This window comes from Xenopus laevis, chromosome 6L (assembly GCF_017654675.1).
Source record: "Xenopus laevis strain J_2021 chromosome 6L, Xenopus_laevis_v10.1, whole genome shotgun sequence".
NCBI lineage: Eukaryota > Metazoa > Chordata > Amphibia > Anura > Pipidae > Xenopus > Xenopus laevis.
In genome coordinates this window covers 47978490-48005245 of record NC_054381.1, presented here as the reverse complement: position 1 = coordinate 48005245, position 26756 = coordinate 47978490, and the positions used below count along the sequence as shown (strand labels likewise).

Genomic DNA, 26756 nt, shown 5'->3' with positions numbered 1-26756 from the left:
TTAGGTATGAAGATCCGTTATCAGGGAAACCCCAGGTCCCGAGCATTCTGAAAATGGGTCCCATACCTGTAGTATTTAAATGTAATTTTTCTACATATAGATTCTGACCCAGAGAGTTACAAAATACAAGGTTGGTGTTTGAGGAGAAGGGTGTAGCACACAGTTATAAGGATTGACAGCTAGCTACAGGGTGTCTTAAAGGGGTTGTGCACCTTTAAATTAACTTTCAGCGTGATGTAGAAAGTGATATTTTGAGACAACTTACAATTGGTTTTACATTTTTTATTTTTGTGGTTTATGAGTTATTTAGCTTTTTAGTCAGAAGCTCTCTAGTTTGCAGTTTCAGCATTTTTGTTTGCTAGGGCCCAAATTACCCTAGAAATCACACACTGACTTGAATAAGAAACTGGAATATGAATATGAGAGCACCTGAATAGAAAGATGAATAATAAAAAGTAGCAATAACAATACATTTTTAGACTTAAAGACCATTATTTTATATGGGGTCAATGAACCCCATTTGAAAGCTAGAAAGAATCAGAAGAAGGCAGCAAATAATTAAAAAAACTATAAAAAAAACAAATGCAGGCTAACTGAAAAGTTGTTTAAAATTTTATAACATTTTATAACATACTAAATGTTAACTTAAAGGAGAACTAAACCCGCCGTACCAAAAAAGCCCCCTTTAACTGCCTGCTGTTGCCCCTTCTCCATGTGCATTAGTTAAAAAAAAAAAAAAACCTTAAGAAAAATCTGACCCTAAAATGCAGATCAGCGGAACTCCAGGGCAACATCTTCTGCTGCTTCATATTTTTTAGGGACTCAACGCAGAGATGAAGCCTGCAGCAGCACGTGCAATTGGGCCAAGTCAGCTTCAACTAGGCACGTGCAAATCGGCGCAGAGTCCCGAAAGTATGCGAAGCGGCAAAAGATAGTGCACTGGAGCTCCGCATTTTAGGGTCAGAGTGCGTATAGGGAAAGGGGTGGGGGCAATTCCAGGCAGTTACAGTGGGCTTTTTTGATACTGGGGTTTACTTCTCCTTTAAGGTGAACTACCCTTTAACCATTTTTTTCAGACAACATAAAAGTTCTGGTTTAAAGGTTATTCTGCACCATACTTAATTACCATTGAAAGGAAGACCCATAATAAACAGCACATGGACCCAATTTTAAGTCTGGGTGCATAGGTTAAAATATCCCTGGTTTAGTAGATGCAGAAACATAAGCTGAGCATACAAAGTTGACTACTTAGCAAAGCTTCTCCCTAAAGATGACAATACAGTGTAAATAATGCAACATTATACACTGTCAGAATAGACGAAAAGGACAAATAGAAGATTTTGTATCTGTTAAACTTCAAGTATTTGGCAATTTGTCTCACTACAGAAATACATTAATGGAAAATAGCTGTCATAGCAGTCTCTGCCAAGGAAAAGTTGTTCCTTGTAGACAAGGAAACAGGGTTCACTGACAGACAGCAGCAGCATCAACGAACAGATGCGGCCGCGATCCGGCGTGATTTTTAGTCCCATCCGATCGAGATCTGGCCGACTTTTGAAGCCCGTCGGGGGGGGCCCATACACAGGCCAATAAGCTGCCAACTCGGTCTGTCGGCAGCTTTTATCGGCCCCGTGTATAGCCACCTTAAGTCTAGGGCCAGGCAACTGCGGATCATGGAGAGTGTATCTCTGCAGACTGAGAATCCGCTCCCCGATGCTTCTCCGCTCCTGCTCGGTCTGCACCTGGAAGCATTGTCTATTCTTGGGTGCAGGCATATGCGGTGGATTCGCACCGAAATCTGCCCGCAGTTCAGAAGACAAATGGAGCAGCAGGGCAGCGGAGAATCCACAATCCTCTGCATTGTCTGGCCCTAGCCTAAAAGAGAACAATGGAGAGCACACATGGTTGCCAATGTGCCCATCCTTCTGATGGTGTATAACTGTGCAATTATTAACACTGGGGAACCCTGAAGCTGCCCCCTCTTCCTGGTACTAGTTCCTGGTCCCGTCCCCCCAAAAAAAGTTGAGAAGGCACACTGAACTTGAGTTTGTAATTGACCCCTATAGTCCTTTTACCTGGGGAGTTAGATGTGGGCACTAGTAAAAATGAAAATGAAAGACATCACCTAACTTCACCCAATGTAATGTTCAGATACCTGTAAATATAACTACAATATGTCATTTAACATTTTTGCCACTTTTGAGGTAGCTTGGAAGCAATATGATTAATGTCCATGAATACAGTTGATGGATAACAAAATGGGCAGAGAATTCTATTCCATTCTCATACTAGAATATTCTTCACACTCTCGAACCAACAATCTGTTCCATCCTGTTTATCCAATCAAACGCCTGGTGTAACTTTTTATCACACCCATTCTTCAGTTATTGACCTCCACGGGTGACTTGTACTCAACTCCATTTATATTTTACCACGTTTTCATTTTTCCTAACACCTACAGGTTACTCACAGCTCCCTCTCAAATTAGATATGCTAGAAACTGAGCTAGTCATGTTCTCCAATAAAACACAGTTCTCTTCCTACATGTATTACAGTCAAAAATATCACATATCACTGCACACCCCTGCAATCTCTTCTTTCTTATAAACATAAAAACCCTCAATCTGTTTTTCTGCTTCTACAACACTCAAATCCTCATGCACAGTAAGATATTTCAGTTTATTAGTTAGTGGTTTGCTGCATTCTCTTAACACACATCTGTCCTGCTACATATCCACAGCGGAAGCCCATTGGCAGGCGAAATGCGCCAGGCAAGAAGTGACATCACACCCGACCACAGGAGAAGCCAAGAGGGGAACACACATGCTGCAGGATCCCTCCACAAGCACAAAACAACCTGTGATATTTCTGTACATATGTGTCATTGACTTCAACCAACCAAATGTGAGTGTAAAATGTGTTTATCTAAATAAATGGTGTTACACTATTTGGATTTATATTACTCTACATGGGAGTAAAAGAAGTGGACCTAGAGGAACAGTGGGATCTGCTAAAATTACGGGCATTATACCAAGTGGTCGTCTAGTATGTAGGACATTTGGCCATATGGTGGTGAAAACTGATTGGATGTAAAGAACTGACTGCACATATGACTACTATTAACATAGAATTTAAAGGGGAAGTACACTTAAGTGAACATTTTCAATACCGGGTGCCTTCGCAATATTTAAACGCTGCACAATTTTGGGTTTCTGCTTTCTTCATTGCCATAGGCGCTGATCTACATACTTTTTTCTACATATCCACAGCACCTGGCACAAGTCTTATTGACCTGGACATTTAATTCAGGAAGACCAACTATACATCTGTTAATAAAAGCTAGCTAGCCTGTCAACACTTTACAACCTAATATCAGCCCAGCCCAGCTCATTCTAAAACAGCATATGTGTAATTCTTATCACCTATACATAATGTCTGCTTATCAGGACACTGGTCTCCTACCTAATTTACCATATATTAAAAAAATACTCTTATGTTGTGTGCTGTATAACATAGGCATATCCCACACAGCGCCTACATCTTTCAGTCACAAGGCAGATGAAAAGTATGGATGCGCTGTCATCTGGTTCCCTCTTGAACAATACCTAATAGGCTACTGTAGTGGTTTAGAGTTAGTGACTCCGAGCTGATACTGTTTGCTTTAGAGATCAGAAACAATACATATGTTTGCCTTTGTGGCAAACTCTCGGGTAGGCTTATGTTTCAGCATGCATGTTTCCTTCTTCACCGGCCTAGATCGATATAAACTGCATCTATAAAAAGTTTTACTTGATGGACTTATTTCCTCTTTCATTCAGAGCTGTGTGTTATGGTTATTGTTGTTTTTATAGTTTCTTTATTGCACTAATCACAGTTAACTGCTTTAAACTGAACATTTAATCTTTGTTTTCGCTACATGATTTTGTTTCATTTTATACATCTGTTATTCATTGATGTTTAGGAAAACAGCCTTCTAAATTTCATGTAAATGACTATACAAAGCAGTACCTTTCCTATTTATTCTCTAATTACTGTGGATAATTCTGAACAAGCTTCCGTCGCTAACAAAAATATATTTTGAACATATTTATAGGAGTTTGTTAATTTAAAAATAGAAAGTGGGCGGCCAATACTTCTACAAGTCTAAACTACATTTTAATTAACTGAAATATGCCATGGGTGTGAATCATTTGAGTATTTAAGATATTTGGTCAGCCATACACATGGAAACCCTCTGTACCATCCAATCAGCCAAACAGATGAATAGTATATGAGGGGCAATACATGGTATATATATTTAACAATAAGAAGTGAAGAGTAGCAAGTTGCAGCTCCTATTAACCTATTTCATCTGCTGCTGCATCATATATTAGTTAGCTGATATAGGTTTTCACCGTTCCACCTGTAGCCTGGTTTTTAAATGGTTTTAGGGACACTTTTCCCAGACTTCATCACTTCCACTATGGAGTCTTTTTGTTATTCAGTTTGTTGGTGGTGTGTGTATGGGTTTTAATTATATGGATTAAAAGTTACGTTTTAGCTTTTAACTACTCCTAACTACATCTGAACTGGTTAGCTTTCAGTCAAAAGGGCTTTCAAGGCTTCGTGCCTGGCCCAGCAGACTGTGTTTGTTTTTGGTCTAATGGCTTAATTCTACCCACACTATTCTGAAAACTACAAACACATTATTTTCACTAGAGCCTACTGCTTTAGACTTAGACCTCACAGCTGTATATTAAGACCAGTCTGTATTATATAGTGAGCCTGAAGGGGCTAGGGTGGGCTACAAATAGAAAATCCTGTTTGGGGATATACACAATATATTATTTATATTTCCTTCTATATAAGGTTTTGTTGTCTTGATTTTTTAAATAGAAGCTCACATGTCATCCACCAAAAATTTAAGAAACTACATAATTAGCCATGAAGCAATGTTAACAACTTTCAAAGTTATGAAAATCTACATAAATAATGAGAAAATATTTGTGTCTCATGTTTATAGATGAGAATGCTTGAGGGAGCAACTAATTTTTGTTGAAGCATAAATCTGCAACTAGGGCTGCTACAAAACACAGTAGGGCAGGTTACACTGACAAAACTAGATATTTTTGTTCATGGAGAAGCAGTGTGCCTTAAAGTTGACTTTTTGCGAGTTATTTTTTATTACTTGTATTTTTTTTAATGGTTTACTTTTTATTCTGCACCTTTCAAATGTGAAATGTTATTATTTTCTTCCCTTCTTGGTTTAAATTACAGACTTCAAGAATCAGAAAGGGAGTGAATAGAAATAAGGGGGGGAGTGAAAAGATAAGAATTATACTATAAATTGTAATAACTACAATTTCTTAATTGTTATTAAGAATAACTAGGTCAAATGGGTAGTATTTTAGAATAGTTGATAACCTACAAGAAATAAAAACCAATTCTAATTTCAGAATATCAGTCAAACAGATGCATAGTATATGAATATCTTTGAAGGTGAACTGCCCCTTTAACTGTTTCAAAGGGAATTGTATAAATGAGGAAAAATACAAATGTCATTTATAGTTGTCTGATATAAGCAGTAAAACAGGTTTGGAAACAATAGATTACTATATTTCACATTTTCCCATATATGGCCGCACTCTATTAAAAGTTTAAAAATATATTATTCACACTAACAAAGAACATGTAGACTAATTTTCAAGATGAGATTTCCTGATTTTATCACAACGAGATATTTAAGTTTTATAATTAGTATGGGAAAGATCTTCTCTCTCAGCCTGTTTTTCCCCATACTTACATACCCTGGACCTATTTATTTTAACACTGAAAGGGTAGTCAGTAATATAAGACAATTTTGGTTTTTTGGCAAACTTGCCACACAAGCACATCTTAATACGTTTGAACATTTTTATTTATTATTGTACACTTCTCAGACTTGCCCTACTTAGTAATACAACAATTAAAACAGTTGCATGGTTTCTATACATGTAAATAAATAGAACTCCCCCTTGTGAATTATAGAAAATGAAAACTACAAGGACATGTACTGTACAAACATACAAGCACAAACTAAAGGCCCATAGAATTTGGATTTTCTTTCTAGTTTAGAGATGAAAATATAAATAATCTGGGGTTTCAGTGGTATTTTGTTAAAAAAAAAATACCCATTATTACACAAAGAAGATCGCACATGCTTGATATGTCTTCATATGATAAAGAAGAAAGTACCTTTTGGCACTAGTAGACAATTTGGCAGCTGTTTTGCTGGAGATCTTTCCCTCTTTCTTCTTGGGTTGTACTTTTTCCCGATCTTGTTCATTTTGAACCCCATCCCGCTGGTCTCCATCAGAGCTCCCTCCACTAGTGCTCGGACTATCATCCACTCTTTGACCTTCAGTCGACATTTTCTGAGTCTATAAAGTGAAATGAGTATATGTAAGACAATTTATAAAAATCAATCACCATCACGAATAAAGTTGCAGAAGATTAAAGAGTAATGATGGTGACTGTACTAGTGCAAAATGTTTTGCATCAGGATTAGTATTTTCATCATGGCCTTTTTATCTAAATGTAAGCATGCACTGTATTTCGTTTTTCTGTAATCAGAACTAAAGTAATATCACACACTGGCTTTTCCATGAAGCACCTGTACAGATATACTCATAACAATCTGGCTTTTGGATTATGGATCGGTCACAAAACATTGTATAATTTAGATTCTATGCACACAAACAGAACCCTCCTTATCTCCTGCACTATTAAATATGTCTGTTAACTATATGACTGGTTTATAAATCATATATTGTACAGTGTTGCAGCATATGTTGGTGCTTTATAACTATATTCAGCTTGACACAGGCATGCCTGCTATTTACCCAGGTAGCTGATGTATTTCTTGTAATATAATATTTGATATTGGTTCCCAGACCAAATTGACAGTAAAAGACTTCCTTAAGTCTTCATTTTCTTTATGCAGATAATAGAAGCCATTGTTTTTGTTACCCAAAGCACTAAACATTTTTTTCTTAAATGGGTTGTTTACCTTCAAACACTTTATCCAGTTCAATTGGTTTCTGATAGTTCATCAGAAATGAAGACTTTTTCCAAATACTTTCTATTTTCTATTTGTGACCGGTTTTCTAATATTGAAGTAAAAAGTTTATTTTTTCACCTTCAAAATCAGCTCTGGGAAAGGGGTGTCACTTACTCTTTAACTGTTTTAGATTGATACATTTAGTAGATACATTTGTTATCTGTGACCCTGAGCAGAAACCCTTAGTTTTATTAAAGGGGAACTTTTCTGTGTTATGCGTGCCACTTTGTCAAATTTTGGTTTGGAAGCCAGAGTTCCCCTTTAAAGGACCAGTAACATCAAAAAAATATAACGCAGTGTTGCCCTGCACTGGTAAAACTGGTGTGTTTGCTTTAGAAACACAGCTATTGTTTATATAAATAAGCTGCTATGTAGCAATGGGGGCAGACATTCAAAGGAGAAAAGGCTCAAGTTGCACAGCAGATAACAGATAAGCTCTGTAGTATATAATGTTATCTGTTATCCACTATTTAACCTGTGTCATATAGCCTTTTTTCAATTTCCACCATTGCTACACAGCAGCTTGTTTATATGAACTATAGTAGTGATTCTGAAGCAAAAAGATCAGTTTTACAAGTGCAGGGCAACACTACATGATATTTTCATAACTTTCATTTTTTGATGTTACTGTTCCTTTAAAGGCAGCTGTTAGAATTGATACAATCGTTGCTGCTGAGAAATGTATCAACTAATTGCATCAACTAAATGTAGCAAATTGTAACCGTTCAGATGCTTCTGGATCACTGAGCTGCCAGACTGAAACACTAAATACAAGAACATTAAGGGGGAACTCCGGCTTTCAAACCAAAATGTAATAAAGAGGCCCACATAACACAGAAACCCCTAATATACACATCACAGTTACCCGTTTCTTCAAAAGTATGAATAAATGCCATTTTCTATGCTGAAATCCAGCTGTTTAACAGTTCTTCTCTTTCTGCATCATTTGAAATCCTGGCAGGGAAGGAGGGACTAAAACACTAATGTTACCAATTGTAACAACTACTCCACAGTTTACAGACAGCATCCAGGAACTACATAACCCACAATGCATTGCACTATGATGTTCTGTTCCTTATTGAGATCATGTGTGCAGCGAATTATGGGGTTTGGAAGATGCAGGCTAAGGACAGATGGCTGTTGATACAAAGTAACAGTAGTCAGCCAGCTCAGAAAAGCAGTCAGAGAGATCAGCAGGAGAGCAGGGCTAGGCTTAGGAAACCGTCAGAAACCATTAAAAATCATGAAAAGTCTGCATATTTTTTAATTGGTGTACATTGCAAAGTTGCTTGAAATTATGTTTACTTTTCAAAAAGCTTAAGTTATGTTTTTGGGGAGTTCCCCTTTAAACTTTATACTTGAATTTTGGGAAAACGGTAAAAAAGATGGAGAGTAATAGAAAAAAGTCTTTGTTTATAGTGCACAATTTGAAAACAACTGAACTGGAAAAAGTGTTTGAAAGTTGAACAACCCCTTTAATGCAAAAAAACAGCCTGGGCCTGCACAATAAAGTAAACATTATTGGTATTACTCCACTGAGTGCCAGTGTCAGGGATCCCTGTGAAAAGTTAAGTAAATTAGTGGCATGGTTTACCTATCCAGGGCCAGTTTTTTTCTGAAAAGCAGTTCTGGCCCATGTTTAAAACTTAAGGGCTTTAGCACAAGGGCAGATTCGGGGAGATTTAGTCGCCTAGTAAATAATCACCTCTTCTTCAGGGCGACAATCTCCCCGAACTGCCTTCCCCCTGCTAAAATGAAAAATCGCCTGTGGCAATGCACTCCCATCGCTTCGATTTCTGAAGTCGCCCGAAGTTGTCTCACAAGGAATCTCCCCGAATCTGCCCGTGTGCTAAAGCCCTAAGAGATTTATTTCCGTAGGGAGTGCCTAACATTTTGCCATCCCCCAGTGAAACAGCCTCTCGTTATCCTTTAGAAGCAAAAATCATGTTCCGCCAATGTTTAAAAAGGTTGTTCACCTTCCAAACATTTTTTGTTAGTTCAGTTGTTTACATACTACACCAGAAATAAAGATTTTTTTTTATCGCTTTCTATTTTTTTTCTAAAACTAAAGTTTAAGTTAAATGTTCCTCGCTCTGTTTTAATCTGGCAGCCCAGTAATCCAGGGAGAATTTGCTGCATTAGTTGGTACATTTCTAAACAATGTTAGCAACTATTTTATCAATATCATCAACTGTTTTCATGGAAACTCAGGGATTATGCTGGGCAAAGCCAAATAAAAGAAAAAAAGGGGAACATGTGACTCGTTTTCCAGGCACACAAACACTTGTCTAGGGAACCGCAAGTTAATAATTACAGAGTCAGTACATCTCTCAGGTGCCCTATGATTCAACTCTGGGAATTCTCCATATATTCATGGCCGACAACTAATCTCCATGTGCTGCATCATGTTCCCATGTATGGGCAGTACACTGAATCAAGCGAGAAACAATGATAAAGGCACACATAGCAGCCCAAATCATGTTAAAGAATTTTTACAGAACATATGTGTATCCCTCTGCTCTACTGCAGATAACACAACGGATAGATAAACTATTATCTACATTTTTGGATGTCTTAAATACATTTCTAGGACTTATATGGCAATAGATAGAGGAGAACAACCAGCATGTATTAAAGTTAGTAGCAGAGCTGTGGAGTCGGAAGCAATTTTGGGTATCTGGAGTCAGAGTCGCAGACTCCTAATAACTTTTAATATAAGCAATGAAAATAATCAAATCAGATTTAAAGGGATGGTTCACCTTTCAGTTAACTTTTAGTATTTGGCAGAATGGCTAATTCTAAGCAACTTTTCAACTGGGCTTCATTTGTTCTTTTTTTATAGTTTAATTATTTGCCTTCTTCGTCTGACTCTTTCCTGCTTTCAAACAAAGGTCACTGACCCATCTGAAAAGCAAATACTCTGTAAGGCTACAAATGTATTCATTATGCTACTTTTTATTACTCGTCGTTCTATCCAGGCCCTCCCCTATTCATATTCCAGTCTCTTATTCAAAACAGTGCATGGGTGCTAGGGTAATTTCGACCCTAGCAACCAGATTTCTGACATTAAAGACTGGAGAGCTGCTGAATAAAAAGCTAGGTAACGCAGAAACCACAAATAATAAAAGATATAATACAATTGTCTTAGACTATCACTCTCTACATCATACTAAAGGTTAATTTTAAGGTAAACAACCCCTTTAAGAGCTTCTATGAAGGAGGATATGGCAGAACAATACTTTAGTTCATTTTGGATTGTAATTAACAGATATTCTACAGCTATATGCCAGGTTCAATTAATTTATAAGTTGTTTCAGGTTTTCCAATTGTTTTTGGTTTATTTAGTTTAACTTTGATTTTGGATTTTTAGAATTACCAAAGGATGTAGTTTATATTTTGAGCATTGACAGGGATAAAATGCCTTGTATGTTATGTACTTAACTTCTTTCCATCAACATGGAAGATAAATTAGATTAATTAAGAAAAATGAGGAAGTAGTGGTGCAGTTTGGGAGGCGCCCTCTCCAGGGCTACTAAATTATACCTTTTTATGCCTTTCTGTCTACTTTAAGATCAGCGTGTGCTGGCTCTTGTAGTAGATCGAGTGCACTGCTGATACTAGGCCCAAAATACAGCAAGTTACGCCCCCAACGTTGAAGAGCCAAGATACAGTAGGAAACTTGTTTGTCTACGCCAGGGGTTACCCAACCTTTTTTACCTGTGAGCCACATTCAAATATAAAGAGAGTTGGGGAGCAGCATGAAAAATTCCTTTGGGGTGCCAAATAAGGGCTGTGATTGGCTATTTCGTAGCCCCTATGTGGAATGGCAGCCTACAAGAGGCGCTACTTGGCACTATATTTAGTTTTTATGCAATTAAAACTTTCTTCCAATCCTGGAATTCAAAAATAAGCACCTGATTTGAGGACACTGAGAGCAACATCCAAGGGGTTGGTGAGCAACATGTTGCTCACAAGCTACTGGTTGGGGATCACTGGTCTACGACTATTTCCAGGCCTGGCAGCAGTACCTACCAGATTGTTATAGGACATCTTACCTCATGCCACATGGACTGGACATTTTAACATTCATATCCTAAAGAACATGGAACTAAATAATAATATGAATTCACTGTATATATGGCAAAATAAGAAACCTGTGCACAAATCCAGAGGATGTATTTACAACTTGAGTGGGCATAACCAGTTGATAACCAGTCCAGTTTCCCACCTCAAATGATGTATAGGTATGGGACCTGTTATCCAGAATGCTTGGGACCTGGGGTTTTCCGGGTAACAGATCTTTCCATAATTTGGATCTTCATACCTTAAGTCTCATAGAAAATCATGTAAACATTAAATAAACCCAATAATCTGTTTTGCTTCCAATAAGGATTAATTATATCTCAGTTTGGATCAAGTACAAGGTAATGTTTTATTATTAGAGAAAAAGGAAATCATTTTTAAAAATTTGATTATTTGTATAAAATGGAGACTGTGGGAGACGGCCTTTCTGTAATTTGTAGCTTTCTGCATAATGGGTTTCTATATTACCTGTATTCACTTAGTGCTTAGCTTATACTTAATGAAGGGCCATTTAGGCTGAGAATGTGCAAATAAACAGTTAGTTATACTTCCTGGCCTTTTTCTTGTTTACCATTCTAAAATTGCTGATCATTAATACACCCTTAGGGAGTCAGGACAGTGTTTACAAACACAAGCTTTTAATATTGTACTCCTGGTGCTAAGTTGACAGTATTTTCTAGTTAAGGGGTAAATTGTTGTTAGGAACAAACTCATTATGTGTGTTTTAAAGCAAGCATTTTCGGCCTTAGTGCGGAGACTGCAAATAAAATGGCCTGGGATTTCACAGCTGTGGTTTATAGCATTTTGCTATCAGGAAATCTATATGATACCTTTATTAAAAGCATCTGCTTTAAGCATTTGGCTTTGATCTTTGTTAAATAAAATGTATGTTAATTGCTTGAAAGGACTTTTCTTGTACCAAGTCTGCACTTAAAGTGAATGGTTCTTCTTTCTAAGCAAGGCCTGCTTGTGCTGTGAGATTAAAGGGATACTGTCATGGGAAAAATGTTTTTTTCAAAACGCATCAGTTAATAGTGCTGCTCCAGCAGAATTCTGCACTGAAATCCATTTCACAAAAGAGAAAACTGTTTTTTTTTTATTATTTAATTTTGAAATCTGACATGGGGCTGATATGGGGCAAGTAAATTTTCCAGATGCCCCTAGTCATGTGACTTGTGCTCCGATAAACGCCAGTCACTCTTTACTGCTGTACTGCCAGTTGGAGTGATATCACCCCTCCCCCCACAGAACAACGGGAAGGTAACCAGATAATAGCTCCCTAACACAAAATAACAGCTCCCTGGTAGATCTAAGAACAGCACTCAATAGTAAAATACAGGTCCCACTGTGACACATTCAGTTACATTGAGTAGAAGAAACAACAGCCTGCCAGAAAGCAGTTCCATCCTAAAGTGCTTGCTCTTTCTGAAAGCACATGGCCAGGCAAAATGACCTGAGATGGCTGCCTACACACCAATATTATAAAAAAAAAAATACACTTATTGGCTCAGGAATGAAATGTTATATGGTAGAATGAATTTGCAGTGTAAGCGTGTAATTAAATAAAAACTACATCATAAAAATCAGGACAGAATCCCTTTAAGTAGCCAGCTATTATTGCAGTATCCTAGGAAAGGAAAATTTTAAAAGCAAAGGGCTGAGAGTGCTTAATGACCATACAGAAAAGACTCCTTGGCTGCCTGTTATTTTGTACAAGAGACTGTCTGTTTGTCTGACTGTGCTTTAGTCATTTTCCCATCCTCCTACATCCACGTGTGGTAGGCTGCTATGGCTCTTGACAGCATTTAAGCTGCAGCCAGAACATGTAAGCACAAATTCCACACAAAATCCTGCTGCTGTGATTGCAAGTTCAAGCCCTGGATGTCATGTAAAGGAAAATAGAATTCATTTGATAGCCAAAGTTGAATGTGAAGACTCAGCTATTCTGCTTCTTGTGCGGCTAGCGAAAAGAATAAATAGATTTAAAGAGCAAAGAACACCTATGTTTACAAATGAAAATTCCTGAAATGCTTTTATCAGATGGCCTCAAATGAAAAACACATTAAGAGCTGTCACAACAAGAATGCATTGTGCCATTGTTCTGCACAGTATGCAGCGGGGAGCACACAGAACATTAGTGATGATCTATTGACAGCTCCTGCCTTACCCCATCCTAAAGAAAAGAAACATCCTTATGTATTTGTTATAATACACCAGATAAAGCACTGTGTATTTTAACATGACCAAGGGCTAATAGCAGGGCACCAAAACCAGCACACAATGTACAGACAAAAGGTGTTACAATGTTCATTGTGTGTATTGTTGCTGTTGTTCAGGCACAGTCATTTGTAGCCATGCTTCATCATATCTATGCCATTGCATATATGACATGTTATTCTTTTAACCCCATTTTTTTCTCATTATTATGATGCTTTATTTGGATAGTGCTGACACGTTCAGTATGTGCAACACTACACTGAGAGTGTTCTTTGACCCTGCCCCAGTGACTCAATTCCCATAAAACACAAGCACACTAGGTACGGTTACCACCTGCCCGACATTTAACCAGACTAGTTGGTAAATCACCAGCTAAGGCAGGAGCCAATATTTTAAATTCAACAGCAATGTGCTTGCGGGTAAATATGGAATTCTTGTCATTCAGACACTGACCTTAGGGGGTTATTTATCAAAAATCGAATGTGAGGTTTTTCCCAACTCAAATAAACTCACAATTGAAACAATCTCGAATGTGCTTATTTGTGAAAATCTGAATGTAAAAAACTCGACAATGCAATTCAGGAAAAAATCTTGAATACCTCGAATTTATTGGCTTAAAAAACTCAAATAACTCGAATTTATCACGTTTTTGAGCGAAAACCAGTGTAAAACAACCAAAAATCATAAAGGCAAAATAAATGAAAAAAAATCTTTAAATGGTTAAATGCCATTGACTTTTACATGAATTCGACACATTTTAGCTGGAGTATTTTCGGATTCAGACTTTTTTAGTGAAACTCGGGAAAACACAACTCGATATTAAATAGATAACCCCCCTTAATCTGCTTCAATTAACACTCTCACCATAGCCTGTTCACTTTGACCCTTAGGTCCTCCTTGAATGCACCCAGTCCCCACCCCTGTGATGCCACCACTCTGCACCCTTCATATACTGGTCGTATATATATTAGGACAATTAGCTTTCATTTCATCAGGACCAATTTACCAGCCTGCATTTTTATGAGCAAATACAGACACACGTGGGCAGAACATTGACCCCAGTGTGTGGTGTGAGTGCTATAGAGACCTGAGTCACTGTAGGATGAATAATAACTGCTTGATTATACTTAATTGACCTACCCAGTTTTTAAAGGTAACCCACAGTAGAACCCCAACTTTATGTTTTTCAGAGGGCCAGAAAAAACTGATTTAAAATTCAGTAAAATGTAAAATCCAGGGGAAGGGAGGCGTAAAGTATTATATTTCAAAGAAAAGTAGATCCTTTATTTTGTAAATGTAAAACAATAAAGACCCCTCTGCATTCCTACCTCAATAAGAAAAGCACAAACTAAACATGTTTGAATCCGTTTTTAGATTTACAATAGCATTAATCCCTTAAAAATAATACGAACATGTAAACACGGGGGGTCATTTATCAACACTGGGCAAATTTGCCCATGGGTAGTAACCCGTGGCAACCAATCAAATTGCTGCTTTCATTGCTGCTTCTTGCATCTGGCTTTAAAAAGCTAATCACTGATTGGTTGCTATGGGTAACTGCCCATGGGCAAATTTGCCCAATGTTAATAAAAGAGCCCCAGGCAGTTTTAACAGAACAGTAACAAAACAAAAAAAAAACTGTAAAATGAGGGAAAATAAGATGTAAAGATTTTTTTTATAGTGATGCACCAAATCCACTATTTTGGATTTGGCCAAACCCCTGAATCCTTTGCAAATCCTAATTTGCATACGCAAATTAGGGGTGTGAATGGGAACATGTTTTGTGACAAAAAGTCACATGATTTCCCTTCCCGCCTCTAATTTGCATATGCAAATTAGGATTCAGATTCAGTTCAGCCGGGCAGAAAGATTCGGCTGAATCTGAATCCTGCTGAAAAAGGCAGAATCCTTGTTGAATCCCGAACCGAATCCTGGATTCGGTGCATCCCTAGACACAATAGTATTTTCTTCGAACCTTTGTTAAATAAGGGGGTGCACAGCCCACTTAAGACACTTGCAAAAATATGCCATATCCATGATGTAGATATCAAAGAAACAAGTACCTTACCAAATGCAATACAGGTATGGGACCTGTTATCCAGAATGCTCTGGACCTGGGGTTTTCCAAATAACGGATCTTTCAGTAATCTGGATCTTCATACCTTAAGTCTTCTAGAAAATCATGCAAATATTAATTAAACCCTATAGGCTGTTTTGCTTCCAATAAGGATTTATTATATCTTAGCTGAGATCAAGTACAAGGTACTGTTTTATTATTACAAATCATTTTTAAAAATGTGGATTAATTGGATAAAATGGAGTTTATGAGAGATAATTTTGGATAGCATTTTGGATATCGGGTTTCCTGATAAGGGATACCATACCTATGTTTACATTAGTAATCATTTCAGATGCAATTTGCAGGTTTTTTTTTACCTAGAATGCAGCATTTCCCACAATTCAAACAAAATTGCAGCCTCAAGGGTGATCCTTACTCAATTGCTCCTGATTATCAAAGAGGCCACAATTGCATGTGGGCGTTTTGATATAATGGACATAAGTGCACTGATGATTTTCAGAGTTTTCTCGTGATTCTTCATGCACGAGTCTGCCGAATCTACTGAAGCAGCCCTCAGTGTTAACACTGGAATTACCACCTGCCTGAAGGTGACAGTATCTCCCCTGAGTCAAGCACACAATTTCTAACAGGATGGCAACCAGCCTCATTTTTGTGCAACTTAATTTGTGGTCATAAATGAGCCCTTATGTGTCAGTGATTATTCAAGTTTAGCACAAAACAGGACTGAGCCATTTGGTAGCAGGATAAACATGAGAAAAAAAAAGAGAGCACACCAATAACATGTGAAATATAAAAACACTCATGGTGAAAACAAAACATCTATTTGAAAAACATGTACACACAACATTCATACAATTTCTTACAGGAAAAACACATGAAATTTATATATGCAGTACAAAACCAATGTGGGTGCCTGCTATTTGACTTGATCAAACAATGCCCTATATATATATATATATATATATATATATATATATATATATATATATATATATATATATATATATATATATATATATATATATATATATATATATATATATATATATATATATACACACATATATACACACATACATATATACATACATACACACACAAAATCGTAGGATGCCTCCTGCACTCACTTATCTGGGTTATTGCCCTGGTGCTAACAGAATATATGTATAAAAGTAGAATAAAAGTAGAATAAAAGTAATTATTTATTGTTTCACAAATCGACGTTTAAAGGCCCCAATAAAAATATGAATAAATAACTTATCAATCACTTTACAATGTAAAAAGCAGTTTCATAGCTTATACCTAGAATATCATCATATGAAACACATCTAAAAGCTAGCAACATTCTGTAAGGCCTTCTTAATTTGACTGTAGGGAAATAATTACAGTTGAGTTCAGATTCAGTTCGTACTGGTATGCTTTCAGTATTAAATTACTGCTGACATATTTAGACAATGATCCTGTCATAGCTTTCATTTGAAGGTCAATTTTACGTGTGTTTTTTTATTGTCGTGTTTCCCAGATACACGCATCTGACTTTTAAACCAGTCAAGGAGAAGAAAATACCTTTTTTTTTTTTTAAACCTACTAATTAATTCCATATAGAATTTACAATATTGTCTGTATTGGAAACGTTGATCCAATCAACAGAGTTGACAGGCTGGAATACACTGCAGAAGGCCATGCGGCAGCCCTCCAGGAAGACCAGAAACTGATATCTGCGCATCAGGCCCAAATGGCGCAACTAGAAAATAAGCTGGAGGATCTGGAGAACCGGTCACGGAGAGGTAATTTACGGGTTAAGGGTGTCCCTGAAACTGTTACCGACCTGATGGGCCTAATGGATGCTACACTATTGCAGCTGCTACCGGATCTACCCGAGGGGCGCCTTCATATTGAACGAATCCATAGAGCCTTGGGCCGTCCTCGCGACCCCAACCTCCCCAGAGACATTGTACTCAAGATGCATCATGTAGAGGTAAGAGATTTGGCTCTTCATGCAGCCCGCACCGCGGGCAAGGATTCACTACCTCATCAAATGCAACTATATGCGGACTTAGCCCCAGTTACTCTCCAAAAGAGGAGGCTGCTAAAACCGGTGACTGCTCTATTGATAAAGCACAAAGTAAAGTACAGGTGGGGATTCCCTTTCTCGCTGCAATTCCAATGGAACGGGAAGCTACAGTCAATCACTACTTTGGAAGCAGGCCTGTCTCTTTTGGAATCGTCTGCCTCACCCTCCACGAGGGACAGCCGTTCCTCATCCACCTCCCCACGACCTGACCCTGAATGGGCTACCACTCCTCCAGCCAAACAACAAAAGCACCATTCCTCACCGTCTCCACCGAAGGATCAACGACTTTCTCGCCAAAGACCAGATCTGGCCGCGACCTGACACCTCTCTGGGAACTTGTTCCACAACAACCCACACTGTGGGTAATTGCCACATTCCCTGATGTTTTCTCTCCCTGCACAGGGTCTACGAGTTTTTTTTTCTCCTTCACTACAGTTGTTCTCCTTTTTCTCCAGCCAAGTTAGCTGGACATTTTCTCTCACCTTTTTTCTATGATGCTTCTCAGCGGGCCCGGGATGTTGCTGCCCCCCCCGAGAACATTTCTGCCGTGGATACCCCCGTAGGGTGGAACTTCATGGTGGCAAAATGTTTACAATGCAAATTTGTTATTCTCTGTTTCTTCTTTATGTTCTTACTAAATTTTTCGCATAGCATTTCTCTCAATTTTGTTGTTTTTTTTTTGGCGGCTGGGCTATAAAGTGCATTTAATGTTGTTTTCAATTGTTACTGATGTATACTCTTACTGGAGAATTGAGCTCATGCTTTCCTTAGCTGACTGTAAGCGGACCACCATCACACTAGACTATGGGGATTAAAATAATCTCTCATAATGTGCAGGGTCTCAATTCTCCAAATAAGAGAAGATTGGCTTTCAATATGTACAAAAACCTCTCTCCAGATATCCTTTGCCTCCAGGAAACGCACTTTACTCAAAAGTCCTACCCAAAATTCTTTCACAAGCAATACCACACCCACTATCTGGCTTCCACCACTAGCAAGCATAGAGGCGTTGCTATATTTATCCACAAAAACTTCCCCTTTATCACTCTTGATGCTACTCTGGATGCTAATGGTCGATATATCGTACTTCAAGGTACACTATATGATCAGCACTATACAATCATCTCCAGTTATGCCCCGAATGATGATCCACTCCAATTTTTTGACTCGCTTTGTAACCTTTTGCTGGACTTAAATAAAACCAGACTCATTTGGGCTGGAGACTTTAATTTGTCCTTTAACCATATACTAGACCGATCTCTGTCTAACCGCCCTATGCGACATAAGACAACCACTAAGGGGGTAGACCAACTACTCCATACGCACAAGCTTATTGATTCCTGGAGAGAGGTTAATGGTTCTACTCGGGATTATACCTTTTACTCCCACACGCATAACTCCTGCTCCAGAATCGATTATATCCTGGTTAATGCTTCCGACACCCCTTCACTTCTAGACTCTAAGCACATACAATGTGCATGGTCTGATCATGACTTAGTACAGACCACACTTGACTTACAGGTCCCCTTGTTTAGGCGTCCCACCTGGAGATTGAATGAAAGCTTATTGGCAGACCCTGAATGTATAGACTTTATCTCGCAGGAGATAAAACATTTCTTTCAAGATAATTTAAAGCCTGATGCATCGATAGATTGGGTCTGGGTGGCGCATAAAGCCTACATCAGGGGTTGTTTAATAAAATATGCTTCACGAAAAAAGAAAGAGAGGATGCAGGTTCAAAAGTGTCTGGAAACTGAATTAGCATCCCTAGAGCAATCTAACAGACTTCGCCCCTCGAAACGTAATAGGAAGCTGATAGATGAGACTAGGCAAAAACTCCATGCATGCCAAATACAACAAGCCGAGAAGGCTATCCGTAAGACTAGACACAAATTTTACAAGTACGCTAATAAAGCCGACAAAATGCTAGCTAATTTACTTAAATCGGAACTACGTCAGGGACAAGTCCAAAAAATCAGACTAGCTAATGGTACAATTTCCTCGAATCCTGATAAAATAACTGACACTTTTATTTCCTTCTTTCAAAAACTATACACCTCCAACTCCCCTGCAAAACCAGGTGAGATGGAGGCCTTTCTGAATCAGTATGCCCCTGAGCATCTCTCAGAAGACCTGCAACAGATCATGACCCAAGATATTACCTATGAGGATATCGAGTATACGATTAAACATTTAAAGACGGGTAAAGCCCCAGGCCCTGATGGATTCTCCTAATTGTACTACAAGAAATTAGGGAACCAATTTATCCCACAACTCCAGAAATTATTTCAACACATTACCAGTGGCAGACCCCTACCTCCCGAAATGAACGAAGCTAGCATCTCAATTATCCCGAAACCCAATAAAGATACCTTAAACCACAAAAACTATAGGCCAATATCACTACTCAATTTGGACATTAAGTTACTAGCCACCATCTTAGCGAACAGGTTAAATAGGGTCCTACCCTCCACCATTCATAAAGACTAAATTGGTTTCATCCCTACCCGCCAAGCCCCGGATAACATTAGGAAGTCCCTGAACCTCGTAGCGTATGCCAACAAAAATAAAACCTCAACATGCTTCCTGGCATTGGATATTGAAAAAGCCTTCGATACGCTTAGCTGGCCCTACCTATTCTCCCTTATAGAAAGATTTGGTCTAGGATCTACTCTAGTCAACACGCTTAAGGCTTATTACCAGGACCCACAAGCTTACCTCAATCTCCCCTCTACTAGAAAGGTAGACAATATCAGGATTCAGAGAGGTACGAGACAGGGATGCCCTCTTTCCCCGGCCCTTTTAGCATTAGCGATGGAACCTCTAGCAAGAGCACTCAGGGACAATATTGATATTAGGGGCCTTACTGTAAAGGGTAGAGAATACAAACTTTCACTTTTTGCTGATGATTTACTCATGCATGTGACTAACCCCCTTACATCTCTACCCAATCTACTTAATGTTTTATCACACTTTGCAACATTATCAGGCCTTAGGATCAACCCGGAGAAATCGGAAATGCTCCCCTGCAATCTCCCGAAACCAATGCTTAAACTGATTGAACTGAATTTTGGATTCTCCACTAGGACTGAATACCTACAATACCTGGGAGTAAAACTAACAACCTCTCTCTCTACTCTATACAAGACTAACTACCCCTCGTTAATACACCTTTTGATGCAGAAGCTTTCCTCCTGGGATAAACACCGAATTTCTTGGATCGGCAGAATTCATTGTGTAAAAATGGTATTATTACCAAAAATCCTTTACTTATTCAGGACTCTACCCATCCCTGTTCAAACAGCTGATATCCGAAAGTTACAGACGGCCATTCACAACTTTATCTGGCAAAATAAAATACCACGCATATCGCGACAAGTCATGTACCTACACAAATCGAATGGAGGCCTTTCAGTGCCTAACTTGACTAAATACTACAGAGCTTCAAGACTTGCCCAATGGGCTCCTTCACATGCTGGTGAAGCTGCCCCTTTATGGGTCCAGATTGAAAATGACTTGCTTTACCCACACCTCACCAATCATGTCCTGTGGCTCGGCAAAATTCCCCTACAAAGTTTTACGGAAGCGTCCCCCATCACATTAGACATGCTACACTTGTGGATAAAACATCGCAGGAGTTCCCAACTGTCTTCGCTCCCTTCCCTTCTCAGCCCTATAATTAACAACCCGGACTTTGCACCAGGTCAGTCTAAAAAAGCTTATGCATGGTGGCTCGGGAAAGGTGTGACCACGCTGGAGTCCTTGGTTTACCGAGGCAAACCACTCACTATGCAACAACTAATTCAAAAAGGGCTTCGCAACTCATCCACTTTGTCCATCGACAAGCCAAAAAATGCAATGACAACTCCTTCACGAAAACATGCTTTGAATCAATCTGCAGGCAAGCACCACTGGCACCAGGCATTCTCAGTCTAACGTATAAACTACTTAACAAACTGCCCACTGAAAACTTCAAACATAAATATATGCTGCAATGGGAAAGAGACCTCCAAACTACACTCTATACTCAGCAATGGTCTCAATGCAGCCTCACAGCAAATTTAGGAAGTACCTGTGTTTCTAATAGAGAGACCTCGATCAAGCTCCTGCACAGAACTTACCTTGTGCCTTCACGACTACACAGGATCTACCCGTCTTGCGACCCGCTGCCAAGTCACAGGCTCAATGCTTCACATATGGTGGACTTGCTCAACAGTCTCAAAATTCTGGGATCGTATCACTCAACTATTGTCCAAAATCCTACACACTGACTTTCCCAAAGACCCAACCACCTTGCTCCTGGGAAAAAAACCAGCTAGATTCACCAACTCGGCTCATAGACTGTCACAACACATTCTCACAGCCGCCAGGTTGATTATTGCTCGCAACTGGAAAAAGCCTACTATCCCTATACTCATGCTTAAAACTAAGATAATTGATATAGCAGCTAACGAAAGAATGTCTTATATGTTGCAGAATGACTTGGAGGCCTACGATAAGATTTGGTTGCCCTGGTTAGCATATGAAAACGACCCCTTGCTTTTCTCAGCATTGCATGTATAATCTGTTGACTTTCCCCCTGGGTCTCCAAACTGCCTATAACCTTGAAAATGCCCACGACCATTGTTTTTATTTGCTCCGATACCTAGCCCAGCCGCCGTCTCTACCTTATTTACCTGTTTATTTATTTATTTACTTATTTTTTTCTTTCTCCTCTTTCTTTCCCCCTTTCTCCCCCCTTTTCTTTATTGTTTCTTTTACTATCCATTTTACTCCATGTTATCTTATTGCTCTCATATTCATGACTGAACTTGCATATGATTTATTACGATTTTCTGTGACTGTACTCATGCAATAACATGTTGATTTTTTTTTATTGGAAAATCAATAAAACATTTCAGTTTAAAAAAAAAACTTGTAAGTAAAGAAGCATCAGGAGGTGCAGCCCGTATTGGGGACCTGGGTGCAGCTGCTACTTAGATGAGCATTACGGGGTGTGCTCTTGCACCCCTTAGAGCTATTACACTTGCATCCAGGGTTAAGTATATGGCCCCTAGTGAGTTATACCGTATCATTTTACAAGCAGGATTCAGAATCAGATTTTTATTGACAGATAACCAATATACAGTTAAATCAAACACACAGTCTATGTAAAGGGAGAACACACCAATGATGTTAGAGCTGTCAAACCAAATCTTTAATTCCTGCATGAAGAGAAAAATATTGCTGAAGGGGGAGTTATGGAGTTTCAAAACAAGTACAGAATTGATTATATTTAGAACATTTCCTTTTTCCAGAAAATTAAGCTCATATTAAGGGGCAGATTTATCAAGGGTCATGAATTAGAGGGAATATTCAAAGTAAAAAAATTCAAAATTCAAAGTAATTTTTTGGATATTTCGACCATCCAATAGGATACTACAACTTTGAATTCGATGTAAAATAGTTTGAATATTCGACCATTTGATAATCGAAGTACTGTCTCTTTAAAAAAAAATTTTGATTTCAATACTTCGCCAAAGTAAACCTGCCGAAGTGCTATGTTAGCCTATGGGGACCTTCTAGAGCATTTTTCTACGTTTTTGGAAGTCGAAGTAAAATCGTTCGATCGATCGCTGAAATCCTTTTGAATCGTTCAATTCGAAGGATTTAATCGTTCGATCAAATTATTTTACTTCGACCGCAGGATACCCAAATTCGATGAAAAAAACTTTAACTTCGAAGTTCGAAGTCAAAGTATTCCAATTCGATGGTCGGATTTCGAAAGTATTTTTAACTTTGAAATTCGCCCCTTGATAAATCTGCCCCTAAATATTCATTTTTGTGATAGTTCCCCTTGTAAGAAACAAAGTAACCTTTAAGAAACAAAACAACATTAAAAATTAACAATACAATTGACATATTGTTTTATTAAATGAAAACTGATCCCAATTGAACATTAATTGAAGCAGAACTATCATTATGCTGGACCAAACATACATTTTATGATTCTTCCAATATGGCTTCCAAACAGTTTGTTAAAAGACTGTGCTTAGATGAACAAGGACCTCCTACCATACCTAAGTGGGCATTAAACCCAACGGGGATTTACAAAGTTTTTACACTATACTTTATAATCAAGATCATTTTCCTAATATGACACAATGCCAACTAGATCTAATACGTTCATGTTACCACACATACATTCTCAATACTTAACTACATTAAATTCACCAACAAAAGTGGAACCTTAAACTACCATTCGTTACCTAAAAAACAATAAAGCTCCCGGCCCTGATAAAGACTTCTCACAATTACTAATACAATACCCGATCTTATTCCTGCTTTTAACAGCATCCTTCAATGAGAACCAAAACCCTATGAATTACTACAAGCCAATTCTATCTACAGGCTGACCTCAATATCAACACAATTTCATAATAAGAATGGTATGGATTTGTGCTATTAAGATGACTTGTTTACCAATTATATTATTTTTGCTTTTTACAAGCAGTACAATCGAAATACATCCTTTTCCTGCAGAAACTATTATTAACATTCATATAGAATTACAAATGACCAAGGAGGAGGTTTAGCACAAGCAACATAACATCCCATGTGTCATCACCCTAACAACTTCTTCTGCCTGCCATTACCCTTGCACATATATATACATATATGTCTCTCCTCATGCTTCCAAACTGCAATGTTTTGCTTAAGTTGCCAGGGGCCTTCTGCATTGTTTGAAAATTATTAAAGTAGGGATGCACCGAATCCAGATTCGGTTAGGGATTCGGCCTTTTTCAGCAGGATTCGGCCAAACCTTTCTGCCCGGCTGAACCGACTCCTAATATGCATATGGAAATTAGGGGAGGGAAGGGAACTTTTTATCACAAACAAGGAAGTAAAAAAGTTTTCCCCTTCCCACCCCTAATTTGCATATGCAAATTAGGGTTCGGTTCTCAGCAGAATCTTTCGCAAAGGATTCTGGGGTTCGGAAGAATCCAAAATAGTGGATTCTGTGCATCCCTATATTAAAGCCACAAGACTTATTTTTTGCACCTAATTGTATGCATATGTGCACAACCTTACACGAATATGGGTAATTATTATTATTATTGTAATTCTTGTTGTGATTTTGATTCTAATGATAAAGCAAACAAAAGACTTGGTCATCCACGTCCGATGTATGTGTACCAAGGTTATGATTTTGTTGCAAGATTTGTATCTTTTATGTTTCTGCTGCTATTGTTGCTAGGTTTTAGTTTGCACAAATTACCAGTGTTTTTTTATTAATGTTGTTTCTACTTTAGCCGGCATTGTTGAGGAAACAAATGTTCCTTTTTCAATCATGGACACTAACACTTCCACAGTAGGTGATCGTAAAAGTCAAGTGTTATTTACATCCACTGACAGATTTCATTGTCTGTCAACCAAATGTTTAAAACTCTCCTATGGATGTCTAGGACAATAATCTTGAAATTTTAGATAACTGAACATGCTTATCATTTCACCCAGTAATCAGTGATGAAATATTATTGTGTATGGTGCAAGCTGCCATATTTTTTGCCCTTTTTACCCAGTCAGCACCTCTGGTCGCAGGATTGGCAGTGCTGTATTCACAGAATCTTGGAAAAGCAGTAAGCACATCGATTATCTCTCCTGTAGAGAATTGGTGCACGTTCCTCAGTGGCCACTTTCCACTGAAATCACGACAACCTTTGTTTGCAAAACAGCACCAGATTGTGAATCTTTTTATCAAAAAGGCCACATGGCCTGAAACATTGCTGTGATGCCCTAAGCTGAAATAAAGGCTTTTTAAACAAAAAGATTCACAGTCTGATGCTGTTCTGCAAACAAAGGTTGTAGTGCTGTATTCACATACATCACAAACCATTCGCTTTCATTCTGGTAGATATAAATATGGCACTGGAGCAATAGAAAAAAAAACTTGCTGTTAAACAATGTTATAAGTAATACAAATATGTAGTTGTATGTATCAATTGTATGTATAAATTGTATAAAGATGAATAACTTGCTTACTATGCAGATGCGTGTTTTCTGACATGGCCAGATCCCTTTGCTAACCAGCACCTCCAGTGGGGCAAACAATTTTAAGGTGATAGGTGCCCTTTAACAAAAGTATAGTAATAGAATTACTGAAAGATTAAATACACATGGGGGGTCCTTAGGAATCACATTTTTCTCAGCTGGAAATTCTTAATCCCAGTTGAGCAGAGGCGTAACTACAGAGGAATCAGACCCTGTGGTTGCTGGGGGGCCCAAGAGGTATAGGGGCCCCATGAGGCCTAATTCATATACAGTTTCAATAAATATCGGTAAAACACGTCAACCTCTAGACATTTTGGGGACTTGAAAAATAATTTGCTGTGGGGCCCAGTAATAGCTATTTACACTACTATCTCTTAGTGACCCGCACTCCTGAGGGTGTTAATTCATGCAAATACCTGGGTGCTGCTCCTGGGAAGTATCCTATATGCACAGATATGGCAGCACACTCCTGGGATTTCTTTAAAAATTAATAATATTTATTTCAGCATGGTAAAAGAATCAACGTTTCGGCTCACATCGAGAGCCTTAATAAAGGCTCTGGATATGAGCCGAAACTTTAATTCTTTTAAAGTCCAGGAGTGTGCTGCCATATCTGTGCATATATATGTATATATGTATATCTATATATATCTATATCTCTATCTCTATCTCTATCTATCTATATATATATAATAATTCAAAATATTCTTTTATATAAAATATATACTCTTGTTCATATTATATGTATATGATATATGAGAGCAAGTGCGCGTTCACTATAATGCAATCCTATACGTTTAGTTTGACTGACAGTAGAACATTATGCCTACCACATGCAAAGGAAATCCAGTAACTGTAACCCTAGATCCCATCTACAAACATTATGCCATACGCAGATGAATACATTTAAAGTGTCCGTCAAGAGATTAATTTACAAGCTGGCAAGCAAAGTAAAAAAGCAAACAGGGCAGCTGCTTCACAGAAGAAATAAGTTGTCATTTCACGGTACAATAATAAATGATTAATTACTATACCCACACACACACACACAGATAAAGCTACACAATCTACCATTTAACATGCCAAATGATTTACCGCAGATTTATTTAAATAAGTCCTTTCTACAATCTGAGCCACTGTAATTTCAGATCTGCAATAATCTTTAATGTCAGGTTCATATACGTTAAAAAAGA

General features: G+C 38.1%; 1 protein-coding gene across 1 annotated transcript in view; it reads right to left on the bottom strand.

Annotated features, from left to right (window-relative positions):
* ube2e2.L (ubiquitin conjugating enzyme E2E 2 L homeolog) overlaps positions 1-26756 on the bottom strand; it is a 127373-nt gene that overhangs the window by 86039 nt on the left and 14578 nt on the right. Inside the window, 1 exon segment of the mRNA NM_001094637.1 lies at positions 6214-6398. Within this exon segment, the coding sequence (NP_001088106.1) occupies positions 6214-6389 (176 nt within the window). The 5' untranslated portion in view covers positions 6390-6398.